General features: G+C 39.6%; 1 protein-coding gene across 26 annotated transcripts in view; it reads left to right on the top strand.

Annotated features, from left to right (window-relative positions):
* Positions 1 to 22872, top strand: part of PSD3 (pleckstrin and Sec7 domain containing 3) — a 706021-nt gene that overhangs the window by 293842 nt on the left and 389307 nt on the right. For 25 of the 26 annotated variants that reach the window (XM_055081025.1, XM_055081023.1, XM_055081027.1 and 22 more), the window contains one exon: positions 19514 to 20621. In XM_055081025.1, coding sequence (XP_054937000.1) covers positions 19514 to 20621 — 1108 coding nt within the window. Of the gene's footprint in view, positions 1 to 19090; positions 19128 to 19513; positions 20622 to 22872 lie in introns of those variants that run through there. The other variant, XM_055081041.1, reaches the window with a different exon arrangement.

The raw sequence follows: 22872 nt of genomic DNA, 5'->3' as shown, positions 1-22872 counted from the left end.
TTTTTTTTTTTTTTTTTTGTGGTACGCGGGCCTCACACTGTTGTGGCCTCTCCCGCTGCGGAGCACAGGCTCCGGACGCGCAGGCTCAGCGGCCATGGCTCACGGGCCCAGCCGCTCCGCGGCATGTGGGATCCTCCCAAACCGGGGCGCGAACCCGGTTCCCCTGCATCGGCAGGCGGACGCGCAACCACTGCGCCACCAGGGAAGCCCTAAAGGTGACTTTTAAAGGTCAGACAGTGAGTGTAGCACTGAATGGATTCTGTGCATTAGGATAGAATTTCCAGCTACAGCATCACACAGCTTTAAAAATTGCTGTATCTCAACTTAAAGAGGAACCCAAGATGTAATATAACGGAAAATGAGACTGTAGTGGTAGCAAAGATTCTAAGGACAATTGCATGTGAAAAGCTTGACTCAGATAATTCCCTGAAATGTAAGTCAATAAGAGCACGTATTTTTATTGTTTTATGTAGTATGTGATTTTATATATGTACACAATTAACATAAAATATTATGAGAAGCTATTTGATTATTTAATCTACATCGTTAAAGTGTAGCCAACGACTTTTTGTCCATTGGGTTGCTTTATATTTAGGTATACCTGGTCTTTACTTCTTAGGAGATTTTAAGGGTTAAATGAAACAGTTAATTGGGTGTCTGCTGTGTAGTAAGCACTGGGTAAACAGGGACTGACAACAAGACCTGCTGCAGGTCTGTTTCCTGCTCTTTCCTTGTCAGCACAGCTGGTGGGGGAGCAGGAACACAGTGGGGAGTGACTTGGAGGGTGACAGGGAGGCCTGGTAGGTAAATAGCGTCTTGCCCAGTCTCTCCTCCTCCAGGTCTCCCCCTCCCCCTCCCCACACAGTTTGTAGCACAGAGAAGGTGCAGTGGTTCTGCGCTCTGAGAGGGCTCACCCTCTCCTCACCAGTGCGGACTCTCAGGTCCACCGACTGTGGTCGTCCTGCCAAGCAGTCCTGGGAGAGTTGGAGAGCTTGTAGGTGATTTTTAATGATATCTTTACTGAGCAGGAGGTTTCAGACATACACACTTTTTGTAAGGTATGTCTCCCTACAAGCTTACTAGAGGGCTGTGTATATATTTCTTATAAGTTACAAGTGAATTTTTGTTTTTTTTTAAAACGATGTTCAGAGTATAAAGCTCTGACATAACTGTCATTATTTCTAGTCTTGGTGTGCACACCTGTCCTCTCTGCTCACTTGGATTTATTTTCATGTTATATCTTCCTGGCTTCTGTTTTCTACGTTAATCTTAAACGTTCAGATGTACCTTATAATAGAGACAGTAGACTAATATGTAAAAACTAAATTTTTATAATCCTGAAATTGGCACTGAGTATGTTTTTTAACATCTAAGAACCAGAATTAAAAAATAAATAACTTGAGATAGGAAAACTTATTTGTTGAAATTTGCTCAATAAAAGAAAGTTATTTCAAATAAGGAACTGTTGTTACCAGTTCTTGTGATAATCTTGTTGTCTCCTCATGGATTTAGTAATTAATAAAGGCAAATAATAAAATATCATATGTTGTGATAAAATTGGCATTATACAGTCTTCATTTGTAAAAATTTTTTTTTTTTTTTTTTTTTTTTGCGGTACGCGGGCCTCTCACTGCTGTGGCCTCTCCAGTTGTGTAGCACGGGCTCCAGATGCGCAGGCTCAGCGGCCATGGCTCACGGGCCCAGCCGCTCCGCGGCATGTGGGATCTTCCCGGACCGGGGCACGATCCCGTGTCCCCTGCATCGGCAGGTGGACTGTCAACCACTGCGCCACCAGGGAAACCCTGTAAAATGTTTTTAATTCTAAAATCTCGTACTAAATTGGATAACAGTAGTTTGCTTGCCTTTTGTATTACTTTGTTGGAAATTTTGGAGAAGTAACACATTATATCAAATAGCAATTTATTACCTACAGCTTGTCAGTGCTAGTGACAGTAAAGTCTAGAAATACATTACTGATTTGAAATTTTGTTATTCAAGAATAATTAAGTATTCATTTTTCTTAAAACTTTCTTACAGGATTTGTATTTAGGATTTGTTTTAATCAGGTATGGTGAGCCACACAGACACGGGAATAATTGTCATGAAGAAAGAAGTTTGTACTCACAGATCTCTAGAAACACCTGCAGGGCCACATGGGGATGGAGGGGGGTGGGGAAGAGCACAGCCCAGCCTCTAATGGGGTTTTTGCTGGAAGCAATGGGTAAGGCAGGGTAGATACCTGTGTAAGCTTAGGATTGGATAGTTTGAATAATTTCAAGGGTTAAAGTCTATAGGGGTAGTTCCTAGTTGTCCCATGCCAGGCCCTTGGGTGATTTAGAGCCGGGGAATATTGGCTTAGGTGGGAGAGGTTGAGGAAGGAGATGCATGGGGTGTGGCTTTGGTTTGGTTGATTGGTGCATCAGAAGTGTACTCCCAGGGGAGTCCTTTGCTCTCTTCAGGAAATAGCTAGCTGTGGGAGGGGCTGCCTCTCCAAGATCAAGGCCCCAAATGCCAGAGCATCAACACAGAAAATAAGAAGATACAGTCAATACAAACTTGATGTTAACACTCAAAATACTTTATAATTTAAATTTCATATTTTTTCATTAAAAAACATTGGTTGCAGTTGGCTGTTGTATACTTTTGTTTATAAGATCTTAAATTTTAATGAAAAAGTACATTTTATAAATCTAGCTTTTTTGATTGGTACAATCTGTCAGTGATATTTCCAGAAAAACAAATTATCTTTTACAGAAGAGATATAAACAGAATATTGGTTGGTAAATTTTTTAATGGTTCTCTCATCTGAATATTATTGATATTATCTGTCTTTCAAGGATAATGGCAGCTTTATTAGATTACATTTCAGAAACAAAACAAAACCAGACAGTCAAAGACTTCAGGATGGCACTGCCAACCCAGTCGTAGACTCAGGTGCTGTTTCCATATGTATATTTTGTAGAAATAGTGTACATGAGAGACTAGAGAATATGTAACAAATTTATTTTCAAGCTTTACTTTTTAAAATGGTGAGTTTTAGGATGTCAGTCAAAGATATTGTTAATTAAAGCCTAATGTGAAATGCTAGACGTTTGGAAATGAGACAGTTGTGTGGTTGAGACAGTTTCATTTCCTCACAGTCACTGGTAGATGCATTTAAGGGGATCATCTTAGTTATGTAGCCTTTTTATAATCGCAGTAACTTTATTCAGCACCCTCATTCATGTATTTGAGTTTCTTCCCCTTGTAAGGAGCTTTCTTGGAAAGCACACCCAACAACTTCAGCTTATATCTCACAGGGAGTTGGTGATTCATGGGTTGGTTAATGTTTGTATGACACCAGCAAAGGTTGTCCTTTCTGCTTTTCCTACCAACTGTGGAAAAATCGCAGCTCTTCTTGGAGAAGTTTTTGAAAAGGGAGGAAGCTGGCAGTTGTAGTTTAAAAATGCAGTAATACTAAAAGTAATGATGATTATAGTAACAATAATAATAATCGAGCTTTTATTGTATACTAGTTGCTAGTATGAGTGCTTTATATATTTATACGAATAGTTAATTTAATTCTCAGAACAACCTCATTGTTTTCCTCATTTTTTTTGGATGAGAAAATTGAGCCCCTCAGAGGTTAAATCTTGCTTGAGGGACATAATTGGAAAGTGATGGAGCCCAGACTACAAGCCTAGATTGTGCGCTCTAACCGTGCTTTTATAACTTAAAAATCTATAGCTCAGAAGTAAGGAAACTAAAGACGAAAGATTTAAAGCCGTTGGCCCAAGGTCACTGGAGCAGTCAGCACTGAAATTCCTCTCCTGGGTGTCATTTTCACTATCTTCATATGCTTTCTCTAGGTGTACTCTCTGCCTTTATCCTCTTGTATTTGGGCGAATCTTCTTGCTATTTTTGACTTGCTGTGGTTCCAAATTCTGAAAATTATATTCTTCCTTTGGAATTGTTTTACTTGACGAAGAAACCCCCAGGAGTCAGTGTAGCTTTACGGACTGAGAGGGCGGACTTCGCAGCCTTAGTGCCTGTATTTGAATCCTGCCTGTGCCAGTTTTAGCCATGTGAACTCATACAAGTCAGGTCCTTCTTGTGTTTCAGTAGTTTTATCTGTAAGATGGGTTCATTATGGTAGCTATCCCACAGGGCTGCTGGTAGGAATAGATAAGTTAATACAGTAAAGCGGCTTAGTGTGGTGCCTGGCACATAGTAAGCATTTTATAAATATTTTCTATTCTGGCTATATTATTTTGAGAAATGTATACTCCAAATTAAACTCAGCACAGTATCTCACACCTATTAGGTACTCAGTAAATGCATATGGAATGAATAAAAATAATCATCAATTGCTTTGTATTGGCCTTTGCTTTTTATACTGGTTGGAAGATTAAGGTTATAGAAGATGAGATATTGTCAATGTTTGTATTAACCTCCATTACTAAGACTAAGGACCAGTATTACATTATGCTCTTCATCTTGTGCTGTTTTTCACTTCACTTTTCTCATCTACAAAACTATTAGTTTTTACATTTAGTATTTTTATTGAGATTGTGTAGAAAGGTATTACGTGTATCTGAGGTACCATTAGTGATGTAAAAGTTTATGTCATCATATTTAAAACTAAATGTTAATGTCTTCGAATTTTTTCATGTCACATTTTCCAAGTAATATCAACTACCCATTAAATAAGAATTTAATTGCAGGAATGGTAATGCAGGCGTCAGTAAAATGACTTTAGGTGGCAGCGTCATTTAGCCATGAGATGAAGACCGGGAAAGCAGGATTGAGATCCTCCCACAGCAGTTGTTCAACATTACATTTGCTTTTGCCTTTTCTGTTTAAATAACACAAGAATTAAATCCTTTAAAAGGGAGCCCATCCATCTCCTTTCACGTGTGTCCTTCTTGCATCAGAGAAAATGCTGCATAATTCTGAGATGACAGCCCCACCTCTGATGTCACCCGGGGTGGTACAATCCTCTCCGAGGCTCTGCTGGGGTTCCTGCTGCTGCACTGGGAAAATGGTTACATTAAAGCTCACTCCCGTCATCTCCATTATCTCCTTGGAAGTAGTTTTCACAAATATAGAAAGGCCCTACGGTGGTTGTTTTCGGTAAGCTACCAAGGTGGAGAGCGCAGAGGCAGACGGGAGCGTGAGGGCAGGCTGCTGTGCCTTTGTGACACAGGGAGAGGCGGCAGCTCGCTCAGCCGGGCTCCTGGTGCTCAGAGAGCTTCCGTGGACATCACCCTGTGCACTGCAGGGCCACAGGGGCTGCCAGGAAATCTGAAACTCATTTGCTTCCAGTTACTAGAACGGCAGATTTTGAATTAGCCAGCTTCTTTTCTAGCTAACTTTTCTCAAGCGTTAAGCTGATGAACTGGGCATTTTCTATGATCAATGGGTAACTGCTGGAGCTACAGTAATCTCTGTGAGTAACCTCTATTTGTAGGTCTATGCAGGCAAATATATTTTTATGTATCTATCTTTTGTAAAATGCTGCTGTAAAATGATCTGTCTGTATTATCGACTGCTTTTGCTTACTAGTCTTGTCTTTTGACCATCCCAGTAGGAGACTGCTGGGGCTGGATGAGGTTTTGCTGAATCCTGACTAGAGAAGCACATACTGCATTTATCCGGGGTGTCCACGCCAGCCGTTCTTTAATTCCCCAGCCACCAGAAAGACACCACCTGCCCTCCGAGTGCTGTTGCCCAGAACCTCCCCTGGCTTTAACGTGGAATGTTTATTTTAGCATCTGACATTGGATTTTTCAAAATTTTTATTTTTAAATAGAAAACAGAATATTCTTACCTGTAATTTTATTTCCTTTCATTGTTTTTTGTTGTTGTTCAAACGGCTTTCCTGGGAACACAGAATTCTATCATCCTGTTTCTCCCTGTTTCTGACGTATTATATAGAAAGAAAGAGGAAACCAGCTACCCCTGTAGTTTTAGAAAGACATCATATTGTGGCACTGGATGGGAATGGGGAGGAGTTTCTCTTAAAGAGCTCAGACTGCTTTCCGCCTGCTCTGCCAGAGTCTCTCTGGAGGAGAGCGTGGCTAGCCCCAGGCAGCACCACAGCCGCTCCGTGAGCGCTGTCCTTGAGGCTGAGGTAGTCTCTGCTGGAGGTTTATTTTTCCTCAGTTTACACATGGGGGTGTGTTTTTCTTATCTGTTGAAAGTGTCACTTTTAGAGTAGTTCAGGATTGATTTCTCTCTCACCAGGGAACTTGACTTCGGTGAAATTTGCGTTTTCAGAGATGCTTGGAATTATTGCTCATGTCAATTTGCAGCCTGAATCCTTAGCAAAACTGTGGGTTTCTTATTGAGCATGAAAACTACTGAATGCAAATATGGATCAGCTGAGGCTTGTGACAGGCTGGAGGCTGAGTGGAGCTGTTGTTTTCCGCTGCACTTGACATCTGTCTTGGCACACAGCGAGCGGTTTAGGGAAGTCCACAGCTGTAGTGGATCATCACTGCTAGGCACTCCAGCCGCTTGGCATTTGTGATTTTTAAAAAAAGAATTGTATAGTATTTTGAATTTCAACTTCTTAAGTATTAAATTTCTTTAGTATTTCAATTTTAAAATATTAAAATATTTAATAAAATATCTTAAATAAGAATTTATATTAATGCCACCACATCTGTGTTAACTTTAGCAGAAGAGAGCCTGCTATAAACAAGACTGTGGAGTTCTTTAAAAGCTTAAACTTTTGCTTTTAAAAATAAAATGAAAACAAAAAAAATCAGTGAAGATCAGAGAAATTTAAAAATTGGGTTTTCAGAGAGTAAAGTGGTGGTGACCAGGGGCTGTCAGGGTGGGGAAAATGGGGAGATGCTGGTCAAGGGTACAAACTTACAGTTACAAGATGAATAAGTTCTGGGGCTCTGATGTAAAGCATCGTGATTATAGTTAGTAATATTGTATGATGTACTTTGAAGCTGCTAAGAGAGTAGATCTTAAATGTTTTCACCACAAAAAAGAAGTAATTGTGTGATGTGACGGAGGTCTTAGCTAAAGCTATAGTGGTGATCATTTTTCAATCTGTAAGTTTATCAAATCAACACGTTGTATACCCTGAACCTACACAATGTTATATGTCGATTGCATCTCAATAAAGCTGGAAAAAAATAAAACATAAAATTGGGTTTTCAAAAGTGTGGATTCCTAACAGGAAGAAGTAGAAAAAGGATAGAATGGATGAAATCAGAGGAGCAATGATGATCAGAAGCGCTAAGACCGGAAGGAGAAGCACAAAGTGTGGATATAAGAAGAAACAAATGAGAGTGGATGATAGATCAAAGTGGGGAATCCTACTGATTGAGAAAAGGAAACCAGCTTTTAAAGACAATGATTTTAAAGATAGGTCTAAATTCACTCTTGCAGCTTAGAATTTCTCCTCTGTGACGAGTGCCAGGTCTCCGCACGCCGGCAGAGACCTGGGTTAAGGTCGCTGGGCTGCTCCTGAGCGCACTTGTCTTACCTTCCGTGTGTTGTGCGCTGCTGCTCCCAGCTCACAGAGCTCCTCTGCAGTTGACTGGAATGGAAAGCTAGTCTCATTTCCCCAGGGACTAGAATTGAAGGAGAAAAATTGGGTTCTGAATCATTAGTATGTGAAATTTAGTTTGTGATGAGCACAGCTGTAACTATTAATCACTTGGGGAAAGAGTGTCCAATTAATAGAACTGTCTCTACTCGTGTGCACATGCTAATAGCTTGTGTAGTGGTTGGCAGACCTTTTCCTGGGTTTTGTAACATATAAATACCTTAAATATCTGTGCTTTTAGAGAGTTATTAGTGACCAGGTAATAGCCAGCATCCTCAACTACATACTGTAGCCATCTCCAAAGTGGGACTTTTATTAGAGTGAAGAGTGTGTACCAAAATATAATGCACTTAGATTACTCATTTAGCAAATTATCATTACTCATACTCATTTTATGTCACTTTTATCATACTAAATATATTTTCTATTGCTTAGTAAAAATGGATTATTCTCCTGTGTTTTTTTTTTTTTTAATAAAACTTTTTCTACTGCACTGCAAATCGAAACCATACATGTATCACTGTGATACTGGAGAGGTTTATTGATTATTAGACTTAGAAACATTGATCATTGTTATTCACAGTTAAGGATTATGATTACTTATAGATAAAATATATTTGAGATTTTTTACTCTGCAAGGATTACTTTTTATGTTGCTTTGTAAATTGGACCTTTGTCTTCAATTTTTTTAATTGATTTATGAAATTTCAGACTAAAGGGGACAATCAGGCACCCTTCTGTCCATGGGATTGAATTTCTTCCTGACAGGTCAGGGGCAGTGTGTCTTCAAGGTTGTTTCTGTAAGTTTTCCAGTGTTGAAATAACTTAAGACTTTATAGTTCTTTTATCACACTAACTGATTATATAAGTTTTAATATGTTTGGTAACTGATATTCATTAGGGAACAGAGAGCACCAAGGACATTACTGCGATTATGAACAACCTACAAGGGAAGGAGAGAAACCGACTTCTGGTGGCTGGGTTAGCCATGACTTATAAAGGATTGAAAATGTGCTCAACTGTACTTATAAAAAATAGTGCTCTCTTGAAAGTGCCACATGAGAGTGAATTTGCCTGTGCATTTTTATTTTACAAATGATATATCCAATGACACGAACCTTGAAAGTCTGGGAAAATCTCCCAGTTTTTAAAAACAGAAAAACCTTACCTTTCCCTCAGCTTCTTTCTTTTAAGCTACAATGTAATTTCTTTAAGGCTATGTACAGATGTTAATGTACAGGCATTTACTAATGCTCAGTTTTACATTTGTAGTTTTTTTTTTAAGGACTTTATGGTCTTTTGCATAAAGGTAGAGTCATTGACCATTCACTGTGAGAGAAATTCACTGTGAGCTATAAACTAAAGACAGGTCCCATCACAGTCGAGGTGGTTCTCTTCCTCTGCTGAAAGGATCCTGGATCAGCTGGATGGCAAACCCAGACCAGAATGCACAAGGCTTTCTCTTGATTGTAAGGAGAGGCTGCATGTTTTCTTTACCTGTTGTTTACTTGATTGAACACTTGGGCCTTTCAGTTAGGAGGTAGGAACTCTTAAGATTATCTTTCAGAATAAAGATTAACCATTTAAATGTAGTCAGAACAACTGCTAGATATTGTTGTAGTTCTCTGGAGAAGTACTTCCATATTTTAAAGTGTATACAGATTACCTGGGGTTCTTTTTAGAAATACAGATTCTGATTAGGAAGGTCTGAGACGGTACTTGAGTCTGCATTTTGAACAGACTCCTGGGTGATACCTATGCTGCTGTCCCCTGGCCACATTTTGAGTAGGAAGGTTCTAGGGCAGTGCTTTCAAATAGACTTCTCTGTGAGCATGGAAAAATGTTCTGTATCTCTGTGGTGCAATATGGTAGCCACTAGCTACATATGGTATTGAGCACTGGATTTTCAGTTTTATTGAATTTGAATTAATTTTTAAGTAGTTATATGTGGCTGTGGCTACCATATAGGGCAACATAGCATTTAGAGAGTAAGATAATCAATTGAGAAATTTATGTTTAGTGGTAACAGCCCATGTAGGATCATGGTGAATTCTAGAACTACGGCCAAGATTGTCCCCACTTAACTTTACCACTGCTTAAACTTTGTCTGCAAGAGAAAATATATGGAGATAGAGTTGCTGGATTGCAAGCTCCTTGTTAGGAAGGACGCCCCCGCCCCCCCCCCCCCCCCCCCACAATGTTTCCAGCATTCTATTCAGCCTGTACTTGGGAGTAGGGGACAGAACTTAGGTGGCATTGACGTGTAGTATTTTGCTTGGGTTTTGGGAGGCTTCTTTCTGTTTCTCTTTTGAGGTTGTATTAAATGGTATCCTGTTGGTTATAGGACATTCTTCATTCATTCATTGATTCAACAAATATATCCATTTTGCTTGGTACTGTTATTCTAGGCTCTGGGGATATAATGGTAAAGAAATCAGACAAAGTGATTTCCTTTTGGAGTTTATATTCTAGTGATAACAACACAAAATAAGACAAAACAAACAGAATCTAAAAATGACTGGGCCTAGTTCCTAGGGAATGTGTGTATGATTCGTAATTGTGGTTTCATGGACGTGGCCCCCATACTCTTGGGAAACCTACATCCAGTTGCTCAGAATCCCTCATGATAAACTTCTTTACTTCACATTTCTACTGTGAAGCTGTGACCAAGTCTACAGAAGACTTGCCAAATAGTTCTTTTTCTTCTTCTTTTTTTTTTTTTTTTTTTTTTTTTTCCCTTCAGCCATTTTCTTTTAAGGAGTTTGCTACCCAGAGTAGAAAGAAATCCATTTCATTTACTGGGCCTCAAGCAGGGTCAGTCTTAGAAGGGCCACTGTTTTTCTGAAGCTCATCTTTTGGAGCAGGCTTGTTTCTCCATGATTTTGAGAATTCTTTTTTGAGGTATAATTGACATACAATATTATATTAGTTTCAGGTGTACAATATAATGATTCATTATTGTATATGTTGTGAAATCATCACCACAGTAAGTCCATCACCATACATAGTTACAAAAACTTTTTTTCTTGTGATGAGGACTTTTAAGATCTACTCTCTTATCAACTTTCAAATATGTAAGACAGTATTATTAACTATGGTCCCTGTGCTGTATATTACATCCCCATGATTATTTTATAGCTGGAAGTGTGTACCTTTTGAACCACTTTAGCCGTTTCACCTCCCCCCCCATCCTTCTGACAAATTCCAGTCTCTCCTCTGTATCTGTGAGGTTGTTTTTGTTCTTGTTTTTTTTTAAGATTCCACATGTAAGTGAGACCATTCAGTATGTGTCTTCTTCTGACTTAATTCATTTAGCATAATGTCCTCAAGATCCAATCATATTGTTGCAAATGGCAAGATTTCATTCTTTTTTATGGCTGAATAATATCCCATTATATATACTATATATAATATATATATACCACAATTTCTTTATCCGTTCATCCATCGATGGGCACTTAGGTTGTTTCCATATCTTGGCTATTGGAAATGATGCCGCTATGTACATAGGGGTGCAGATATCTTTTCAAATTAGTGTTTTTGTTTTCTTCAGGTAAATACCCATAAGTGGAATTACTGTATTATATGGTAGTTCTATTTTTAATTTTTTGAGGAACCTCCACACGCTGGAGGTTGCACTAATTTACGTTCCATCAACAGTGTACTAGAGTTCTCTTTTCTTCACATCCTTACCAACACTTTTTATTTCTTATCATTTTGATAATAGCCATCCTAACAGGTGTGAGGTGATATCTTATTGTGGTTTTATTTTTTTGGCTTTTTGGGGTGATCTTTATTCATTTATATCAGGAATAATAAAAAGCAGAGGTTTGGATTAAGCCAGGGCAAATAAGAATCATTTATGACAGGAAAACATGGGGAGACTGGGACCATAAGGCTATCTGGAGTTGGTTCAAATCATGATTATTGTGTGCATTTCCCTGAGGATTAGTGATGTTGAGTATCTTTGCATGTAGCTGTTGGCCATTGTATGTCTTCTTTGGAAAAATGTCCATTCCGATCTCCTCATTTTTATTTATTTTATTTTTTTTCCTGCTCATTTTTAAATCAGATTTTTTTTTTGCTACTAAGTTATGTGAGTACTTTATATATTTTGGATATGAACTTCTTATTAGATATGTGATTTGCAAATATTTATTCCCATTCAGTAGGTTACCTTTTCATTTTCTTGATGATTTCCTTTCCTGTGCAGAAGCTTTTTAGTTTGATGTAGAAGAAATTTTTTCTATTGCATTTCATTTTATTACAGTCCTGTATCTGTGTTCCAGAAATGGATGGCTATTTAATACACAACCCAAAGCACTCCTGAAATTGGTCTTGTTAACTTTCAAAAGTATCCCATTTCTTTCTCAATATATTAAATCAAAAGGAAAAAATCTTTAAACAATAATCAGTGGGTTTTGTGCATCACAGGAAAAGCATCTTTACTAAACAAGAGGAAATAATTTGTTAGGAGTCTGACCAGATACACAAAGCAGCAGATATGACTCCTGGTAGAGAAGGGAATGTAAATAGATATGCCACCCCCAAAGTATATATATTTCACATGAGTGTGAAAAAGCTCTTCTTCTCTCTCCCCCTCCCTTCCCTCCTATACACTCTACACTACATTTTAATTTCTTTAAGGGGGAAAAATAAATGCAGAAAAGCTATAAAAACTCTTATTAATTCAGATTCTACTAGTGTGTGGTTTATATTTAGGTAAGTGCTAAAGTTATTTTTTTAATACTTAGCAAATCCCATTGTCACAGATATGAGACCAGATTTGGGCAGGACTAATTCAGTAAGACTTTTTTTTTTCTTTGGCTGCGTTGGGTCTTCGTTGCTGCGCGGGGGCTTTCTCTAGTTGCGGTGAGCAGGGGCTACTCTTCTTTGTGGTGCGTGGGCTTCTCATTGCGGTGGCTTCTCTTGTTGCGGAGCATGGGCTCTAGGCTCGTGGGCTTCAGTAGTTGCAGCACATGGGCATAGTTGCTCCGCGGCATGTGGGATCTTCCCGGACCAGGGAGTGAACCCGTGTCCCCTGCATTGGCAGGCTGATTCTTAACCACTCTGCCACTGGGGAAGTCCCCTAATTCAGTAAGACTTTCTAGAGGAGAAATAGCTGTTTCAGTTTTCAGCTGGATTCTTTTTTTTTTTTTTTTTTTTTTTTGCGTTACGTGGGCCTCTCACTGTTGTGGCCTCTCCCGTAGCGGAGCACAGGCTCCGGACGCGCAGGCTCAGCGGCCATGGCTCACAGGCCCAGCCGCTCCACGGCATGTGGGATCTTCCCGGACCGGGGCACGAACCCATCTCCCCTGCATCGGCAGGCAGACTGTCAACCACTGCGCCACCAGGGAAGCCCTCAGCTGGATTCTTACATTAGTAATAGATGTAGACTGACAGAAGGCAAAGGAAAAGCTTTAACAAGTGATCCCTAAGAGCCCACAGCAGCTGGCACAGGCTGAGCAAGGCCCTTGGGGCAGCATGAAGAGATATGGGAACATATTGTATATGTATAACTGATTCACTTTGTTATAAAGCAGAAACTAACACACCATTGTAAAGCAATTATACTCCAATAAAGATGTTAAAAAAAATAAAAACAATCAGACAAAAAAAAAATTAAGAGGGCAGGCGGGACGAGGCAGGAGGTGGTAATGGGTAATGGGTGTGGAGTCTGAGAGGGAGTAGCCTTTGGCACCTTTGTTCTGTCCATTTGCCTTTGTCCTGGCTCAAGCACTCACCTCGCCTGCGCTGTCGCCTGTTGTTTCTGTTTGTGCTCGTGCTTTCTCCCTGTACATCCTTCAAACGTGGCCAGTGTGAGCTTTCTAACATGCTAAATAAATAGACTTTTCATGCTCTAGCAATGTTTAGTTTTGAATCCATAGGTTAAGTACATAGCAGGTAATTAATAAATGTTTGCTGAATGAATTTTGGAAATGATGGTCATTCAATGGGAAGTATCAATGGCCTTGTTTTAAAAGGGAGCAGAAAAAAGTCTTAACGTAAAAGAGGAATTTGGTCTTTCTTTAAATCACCCTAGCCTAAATAGCTCTAATTTTTAAACATAAGGAAGAAATCAGCAATTCCGAATAAGGTCAAGATTAATATTTTATGAAGTTTTATTTGTTGTTAAAGACAGTTCACGTGGTGACAAGAAATGCAAACAGCAAAAATAAACCGCGATGTATTTAACAAAGGGGTGCCTTATTTGAAAGGAAAGATTTGATGTTATGCTGAGTTCTGTGACAAGTGCTCTGATCAAGAGCCACATGACATTTAAGGCTATTTCTACCGAGAACCTACAACTAGAAGATTTTTTTGTTCTTTATTATGCTATTAGAAATGACAGTCTGACAATTCAGATGCCTCTTAGTTTTCCTTAGAAATTTACTCCTGAGAAACAAAAAGACCAGGAATCTAGTTCTGACTTTTAATTCTTCTAAAATACCTTACTGAACATCATTTCATTTACCTTGGTCATGTCACTTAGCCTCTCAGAACATTTACTTCCCCTGGTTGATGCCACTCCTTATTTAGTTAAACAGTAAATAAAACTGATTAGACTAGTACTTATTGGAACAGTAAACTCAGAGCAGGAAAACTGGTTGGAATAGTAAAGCTATCTGCCATGTGGGGTTGCTCTCTGCCCTCTCCCTTAATCTCTCTGTCTTTGACCAGATGCCAAGTTGTTGTATCAAGACATCACAGGCGTTTGCCCACAGTTAATGCCGGTACATCTTAATGAAAAGTATTAGACATGGGGTGGAGAAATTATTTGATTTCTTTGATGTCCCTTTTCTTGATTTCTTTGTGTTCACTTTTCTTTGGGCCAGTGTGCCAGTGTTTATTTTAGTGGTTGTTTTATAGATGGCAATTTAAGCTGTTAGAACCAAGTGGGTTCTTAAATGATAAAGTTTTAACTTTTCTTCCTTTTGTTGAATGGATTTCATGGTAGTATGTTGTGATGTTAAATATACATTTGGCTTCAGTGGTTACTTTGGACAGTTTTCTTAGAGCACTTCATGATAGGTTAAAAATTGTAGCCTTTTGAGGCTTTAAAATATGAGCTAAAATCATGTTAATTTATTTCATGTGTGTGTGCTAGATGTAATACAGAGATAAAATTCTCTTGACATTAGTAAGGTGTCTTCTTGCAAGGGCTGGTGATTAAGAGAAGGCTTAATTAAGGAGAGGAGATTTGAGTTAGATCTTGAAAGATGAAAGTAATCTGATTATGTAGAGGTGAGAAGAAACAGTACGTCATATGCAGAAAAGAGATGGAGCATAGGCAAAGGAGTAAAAAGCTCAGAGTGTTAACTTAATTTCTGGTATACATTAGAGAGACCCTTTTTAGAGTATTCATGTGCTGCTCCATCCTTCAGTTAGAGAAGCGATGGTATAACACATTTGAAAAGGGAGTTGAGTGACAGAAGGAGAGAGTAGATGGGAAAGATAGATTGGGACCGGATTATGGCTCCTAACTCCTGGATGAAGGCGTTTGAACTTTAGACTTTATTCTGTAGGCAGTGCAGAACTAGTGAGAGCAACAGAAGTTTTTGTTTTAGGAAGATTACTGTATATACAATGAAGTAGGAAATGAGGCCGGACATTGGCTAACCATTTCAGAAGATTTTTTGAATTTCAGGGAAAAGATTGAAGACACATACTAGGGTATCTCACTACCAATAAAGATGGAGGGCAGGGGAGGGATGTAAAGCTTAGTAGAGGTAGAATAGATAATCTCTGGTTTTTATTTGTTGTGTCATATTGGCAAGTACATCATTCCTTTGAGCCTGTTTTCTTGCTAACTATGTTAGGTAGCCAAATTAATTCTTTGATTCCTTTGACTTTTGCAGTTTTATATTCTATGATCCTCATGTTTTTGTAAAGGCATACTCTAACTTAGATAAAAGCATTATAACATCTATAGGAAATATTTCCCACTGTGACCTAAGTACTTCTCTAACAATTTTAAGCTATTTTACTAAGTTAAAGAAAAAAGCCCATGCTTTTGGATTGTATACTTTTTTCTTTCATTGCATTTTAACAATAAATTTATAGCTTTTAAACTATGGAGGAAATTAAAGTCCCCTGAATTATTAAGGAAGAGAAAACTGTTAAAAGCCTAAAAAGTGTAAAATATGAAAAATGTTTTTTTAAAAAGTGTAAAAAGGTGTAAACAAATGCCAATATAGAATATTTCCCAATTCATTTTGTTAAGCCCACATTACTACCCAAACCAGAGATAGCACAAGACAACTATAGACCAATATTGTTTATGAATATAGGTGCAAAAATACTAGAAAGCTGAATCTAGCAACTTATAAAAAAGGATTATGCACCATGGCATTTATTCCAGGAATGCAAGGTTGGTTCAGTATATAAAAGTCAGTTAATGTAATGCACTGTTCCTAGATTAAAAGACAAAACCCACATGGAAATCTCAATTGACAGAGAAAAAACATTTGACAAAACTTGGCAGCCTTTCATGATAGAAACACTTCACAAACTGGGAGTAGAAGGGATCTTGCTTATCCTGATATAAGGCGTTTGTGAAAAACCCACAGCTAACATCTTACTTAATGGTACAAGACTGAAAGCTTTCTCTTAAGATCCAGAACAAGACAAGGATGTCTAGCTCTTACCACTTCCAGTCAACGTTGTACTAGAGGGTCTGGCCAGTGCAGTTAGGCAAGAAAAAGAAATAAAAGGCATCCAGATAAGAAAGAAAAAAAGTAAAACTATCTCTGTTCACAGACAACATGATCTTATATACAGGAAATCCTAGGGAATCCACAAAAAAGCTATTAGAACTAAATAGTAAGTTCGGCAACCAGTTGTATTTCTATATGCTACCAGTGAATAATCTGAAAATGAAAAAAATTCTGCGTATTATAGTATCAAAAAGAAAATACTTAGGGGAGGAAGTTTAACAAAAGTAATGTAAAACTTGTACATTTAAAACAAAAACATATTAAAAGAAATTAAAGAAAATGAAATAAGTGGAAAGACATCCTATAGTCATGGATCAAAAGACTTAATAGTAATATTGTTAAGATGCAGTGCTCTACAGATTCATCCCAGCCTCTATGAACATTTCAGCTGTCTGGCAAGCTGATCCTAAAATTCATATGGAAAATGCCAGGGTCCCAGAGTAGCCAAAACAACCTGGAAAAGGAAGGACAAAGTAGGAGGACTCACACTTCCTGATTTTACTTCTGCAAAGCTACAGTAATCAAGATGGTGTTATACTTGCTGCTAGCTCAAAGGAATAGAATTTAGAGTACAGGCATAAACCTTTACGTTTATGGTCAGTTGATTTCTACGTAGGTATTAATGCAGTTCAGTGGGGGAAATAATAGTTTTTTTCAACAGTAGTGCTGGGACATTGGGTATCCACGTGCAACAGAATGACGTTGGAGCTCCACTTTACCCCATATACAAAAGTTAACCCAAAATGGATCAAAGGTCTACATGTAATAGCCAACACTGTAAAACTCTTAAAAAAAAAAACAGGAATAAATCTTTGTGACTTTGGATTAGACAATAATTTGTTGCATATAACACCAAAGACACAAGCAACAAAATAAAAAAATAGATAAGTTGGATTTTATCAAAATTTTTAAAAATTGTGCTTCAAAAAAACACGATCAACTAAGGGAAAAGACAACCCACAGAATGGGAGAAAATGTTTGCAAAGTATATATATGATAAGGAACTTCTGTTCAGAATATACAAAGGACTCTTACAACTCAATAATAAAAGGACAAGTAACCCAATTATAAAATGGGTAAAGGATTTGAATTTATATGTCTCTGAAGAAGACATACAAATGGCCAACAAGCATGTGACAAGATGCTCAATATCATTAATCACTACCACAGTGATTAATGATATTGAGCAAAATCAGAGCCACAGTGAGATAGCATTTCACATCTACTAAGACAGCTATAATAAAAAATATGGGCAGTACTGGAACCCTCAGACTTTGCTGGTAGGAATGTAAAATGGTGTAGTTGCTTTGGAAAACTGGCAGTTTCTCCAGACATTAAACAGAGAGAGTTACCATGTGACCCAGAATCCACTCATAGATATATACCCAAGAGAACTGAAAATAAATGTAGACACAAAATCTTGTACACAAATGTTCATTATTTATAATAGCTAAAATGTGGAAATAACACAAATGTCCATCAGCAGATGAATGGAAAGAAACTGTGGTATATCCATACAATGGAATATTATTTGTCAATAAAAAGAAGTTCTGATACATGGTACAGTGTGGATAAACCTTGAAAACATTGTGCTAGGTGGAAAAAAAGACAAAAAATGCCACATATTGTGTGATTCTATTGATATGAAATAGAACACGTGAATCCATAGAGACAGAAGGTAGGTTGGCAGTTACCAGGGGCTGAGAAATGGTGGCTAATGGATTGGATATAGGTTTTTTGGTGGTGGTAGGAGGTGATGAAAATGTTCTGGAATTAGGTTGCGGTGATGGTCACACAATTTTGTGAATATATTAAAGACGACTGAATCTTAAAAGTCCTATCACAGTCTTTATTGAAAAATTTAAAATGTCACTGTGCCACAGGAAGAGGAATCTTTATTGCTTTTAACTGTCTTCCTTTTCAAAATCAGGGTTTGAAAGTTGCTTCCTCCTCAGATTTCAAGCAAGCCACATCCTCTTACTTCTGTCTTGTGAAGGTATTACCAATACTACAATCACAGAGAAGTGCTTCTTGCATTCCATCAATACTGATTCAAATTTAATTTAAAAAATATATTTCAAATTATTTCAAAAATGAAATATGAAACTGAGTACACTCTTAGATGTGTTATTATTTATCAGATTTTCCATACTGTGGGATACTATACATTAACTTATGTTTCCAAGTTACCTCATTTTGTACATGCCTTGGAATCAAGTCTTTCATGTCATTTTATTGTATATATTCAGACAGTCATCAAACATTTCACTGAATAGGAAGGTGGTAGCTTGCAGTGCTTTAAAAGCAATAACAAAAACAACAGGTGTCCTCTGTCATAAAGTTTTCCAAGTGAGGACCCTACATTTCTAGGGTAGATGAGGATATTCTTGATACAAAGTAACCAAAACCAAGTTCAGAAGGAAATTGGATCCTGGGGTGATAGGACTGTAACTGTTATCCATAAACCCTCAATTTAAAATTCTGTTTATCAGAATGTCTTCATTTTTCTCATTGACTGCCATTTTAATAAGAAAAGGATGTAAATTTGATCCTACGTAGTAAATATTTACTAATTGTTTTTACTGCTTCATATATTGGGGTTCTGCATACGATACCATTTAAATTTTATGCAATTGCGATCCCGGAGATCTTTCTTAACATATTAAGTTTCCTATTCCATTTTGACTTCAGTCTCATTCCCCAGCGATGTTCTGAAAGCATTTCCCTCCCCCCACAGAAATCCAACAGTGAAGGGGAAGCTTCCAGCCAAAAAAATATCTACTGACTTTAAATAGATCGTATCTTCTTTTCCGAGGCTTCCGTCTCAGAGGTTGCCCTGCACAGATATTGTTGGCTGGATGGTAAGACTATTTGTTGTGTGCCCAGTATAAATACTTTAGTTGCTATTTCATGAGTGGTATTTGGAAAATGATACATATCCCTATTTTCATCTGTTCTTGCATATGCAGCAACCGAGTTGCATGTGTGGGACTTCATCAGAAGCAGGGTTGAATAGGGTGTGTGTCATTAGATTGTCTCTGTCTGTGCCAAAGCCTTTGTGGGTACTCTCGTGTAAGCTAAGTGGAAGGGACCACTGGCAGGGTTATGAGAAGCAAGTGTTGCAGAGGGTGGGGGCAGGAGACGGTGAAAGGATCACATAAGGATGACTGAGTGCCTGAGATTTATTAACACACATTGGAATCTCTTGTTCAGAACAAGTCATGTGTCCATTCTGTTCTCTTTGTAGGTGATCATGGAGGAAGCACTTTACTCCCCCCGAATGTCACAAATGAATTTCCTGAATATGGGACCATGGAGGAAAGTGGAGAAGGCCTAAGAGCCTCTCTCGAGTTTGATGCCGAGTCTCTGCCGTGCTGCCCTCAGGAGCAGCAGAGGGTCCAGCCTCTTGCTGGCCATCCCTCTGGGCTTCTCAGTGTTACCGGAGGACCAAAAGATGTCAGAGAGGTCCCCACTCAGAGTCATCTCAAGGAACAGAGTTTACAACCCATTGACTCTTTGATTTCAGCTCTGAAAGCCACAGAAGCCAGAATAGTTTCAGGAACATTGCAGGCTACAAAGGTACTGGATGGAGATGCGGTTTCTACTTTTTTAGTTCAGCAGGTGGAACAAGAGCCAGACACTACCAGTCATAAAACACAGAGAGCCAACACACTGTTGTTCCCTGCTGGCCGAGAAAAGTCACCCGATATACCTCTTTCAGCTGAAGTTACGACTGAGGAAAGTTTTTATTTGAGCATCCAGGAGGACCTGACTGCACTATTAACTGGAGAAACTCAAGCAGAGCTTTCCCTAAGAGCTAATAATGGGAGAAAGGGGGCTGTCCATGTGCAGGAGCCAGCTTGTCCAGCATCCTCCGTGGGGAGCCCCATAACCCACAGCTCAGTGGGCAGTGCTGGTTTATTGAGAGAGAGGAGATCTGATCAGGGGAGAGAGCACCCAGAGCAGTGTGGTCAAGGCAGCTCCTCAGGACGCCCAGGCCAGGTCAAACATGTGGAATTTCAAGGGGTGGAAATATTGTGGACAGGAGGGGAGAAAAGAGAGACATGGCAACCTGTGGATTTTCAGACATCGTTGGAAAGGACAACCCCTCCTGAAAGCAAAGAGTTTTCTAAAGTGCCAGGCCATCTCGTCTCATCTGCTGGTTTGTGTGATTCAGCTGGTTTAACTGAGAGTGTTTGGGATGACGCCCGGAGAGCTCCTTCAGAGAGGCTGGCCACTGGCTCAGGGCCATTTCTGCCTGATCGTCTTCTTGAGAGTGGAGAGGATGAAGTCTTCCTAAGGGAAAACAAGGAACATCTTGAGACAAAACCTGAATTGGAGAGAGACAGGGAAAGGTGAGCTCGCATAGTATCCTGCTGTCTGTGATGCCAGTGAGAACTCGATTCACAATATCCTGGGTCCTTGTTTACCACAGAATGGAAGAGAAGTGACTGTAAGCTATGTTGCTTCTAAGGTTCCGAGATGTTAAAGTGGTCTTGTTATAAAGTTGTCCATATGGGGAGACTGTGAACTCTAAACTAGGTGAATCCATTTCTGATGTTTTATTGTATTTGACAGGTTGCAACTTCTCCAACATCAAGGTAACTAAATACCCCACGATTATCTTTAACAATGTGGAAAGGTTTGAACTCTTTTTGACACATCCTGTAGTCATTACATCCTAACTCAGGCATTTCTTCTGGGTGCAGCACCGTTGCCTGCATACAGCCTTATACATGTAGGAACACAGAGGCTCTGCTTTGGGCTGGCTCAATTTTCTAGGTTGAAAGAGGAGATCAGGAGGTCAGAATTCAGTTCCTCCATGGCACTCACATGGGTCTCCCTTCTCACAAGCAGCATGTTTTGATTACAGCCCTGATGAGTAAACTTGGCATCATATGGTATTTCCTGGTCTTTCCCTACATTTCTGGCATCCATACCAGCTGAGAGACTGGGAAAATGGAAGCCATACCCGTCTGTCTTCACTTCCTTTGCTTGTAGTCTGACTGTAGAGTGTTCCTCTTGGCAAAGTCATTTCAAATGTGTGCCGTCTTGTCAGTCCTCCACCTGTGGTAGTTCACATGGGAAAACATCTGTGTCAAGCCTGAAGGGTTTTGTTTGTTTGTCTGGTGTAAGGAGATGCCGTTTTCTCCACAGTTAACTAACAGATCCACGGAGAGATGCTCCTTTAGGATGGCTGTCAGGACTCCTCTCCCTCCCCTCCCCATCCCCACTACTCAGAAAATCTCCAGACTCCCCTCAAAAGGAGCCCTGATATGTGGCATATGGCTCGGTAATTATATTCCCACCGGGGTATGCACTTCTGTGCTTGTGTAGATTATTAATTCACTCCTCCTTTCCTCCCGCCCTCCTTCCCTTCCTGTCCTTCCACAAATGGTTTTCAGTTGTCTGCTCTGTCCTTGATACGGCTAGAGATAGTGGGCGTAAAGGAATGTTCAAAACAGACATGGCCCTGGGAATTCCCTGGTGGTCCGGTGGTTCGGACTCTGTGCTTCCACTGCAGGGGGCATGGGTTCCATTCCTGGTTGGGAAACTAAGATCATGCAAGCTGTGCGGCGAGGGCAAAAAAAAAAACAACAGTGGAAAATAGACATGGCCTGAGGTCACTGACCTCATGGAGTTTACTTCTGAAGATCAACACATTAATAATGATGGGACCTCTAATTGTGCTGGGTTCCGTAAAGGAGAAGAAGGGAGACATACTAGAAAGAATAGTTTTTTTTGATGTGGACCATTTTTAACGTCTTTATTGAATTTGTTACAATATTGCTTCTGCTTCACCTTTTGGCCCCTTGGCCCGGAGGCGAGGCACGTGGGATCCCAGCTGCCCAGCCAGGGTTCAGACCCTCACCCCGCCCCCCACTCCTGCACTGGAAGGCGAAGTCCCAACCACTGGACAGCCAGGGAGGTCCCTAGAAAGAATAGTCTGAATGCAGGAGAGAGGCTGATTCGGTTGATGGCTTGGGGAAAGCCTTTCTGTGGAAGTGATAGTTACGCTGAGACTTAAGGAATGAATACGTGTTTGCCCCAGCAGAGAATGGGGAGCAGGATATTCCAGGCAGAAGGAACCACCTGGGCAAAGGAGGACTGCTGCTAATGGAGCGTGCTTCCTGGACACTGCGAAGCAGAAGCCTCCCAGGCGCCTTTTAAGATGTGACCCTCCGCCCACCCTCCTCCCCGTGTGGCTGGAGCCTGGGGGCTGGGGGAGGGTGGGAAGTAGGTGAGCAGAGGTAGGGAGGGGCCTCATCCCGAGCTTCCTGTTTCACTGCAAGTGCCCTGAGGAGCCATTTAGAGGTAGAACCCAGAATAGTACTTGGTGTGTGGTAGGCCTTCAGTAATTTAAAAACAGCAGAGACAACTGTACTGTTGAATGTGAATCCTGGTAATACTTAGAAATGTGGGTTACCTACCAGGTAGTTTTATTCCTATTTCTGTTTTGTTCCTGAGGCTCAGCTAGTAATTGGCACATCCAGATTCAGCTCCACGTTTTTCTGTCTCGTCTTCTTTTTCTTACTGAGTTTAAAATTTTATTTAGTTATTCTAATGTTCATTTTTAATATTTGAAGAACATGCTGCATATTAATT

Source organism: Physeter macrocephalus, chromosome 20 (assembly GCF_002837175.3).
Source record: "Physeter macrocephalus isolate SW-GA chromosome 20, ASM283717v5, whole genome shotgun sequence".
NCBI lineage: Eukaryota > Metazoa > Chordata > Mammalia > Artiodactyla > Physeteridae > Physeter > Physeter macrocephalus.
The sequence above is the reverse complement of the archived record's forward strand: the minus strand, read 5'-3'. Positions and strand labels throughout refer to the sequence as shown.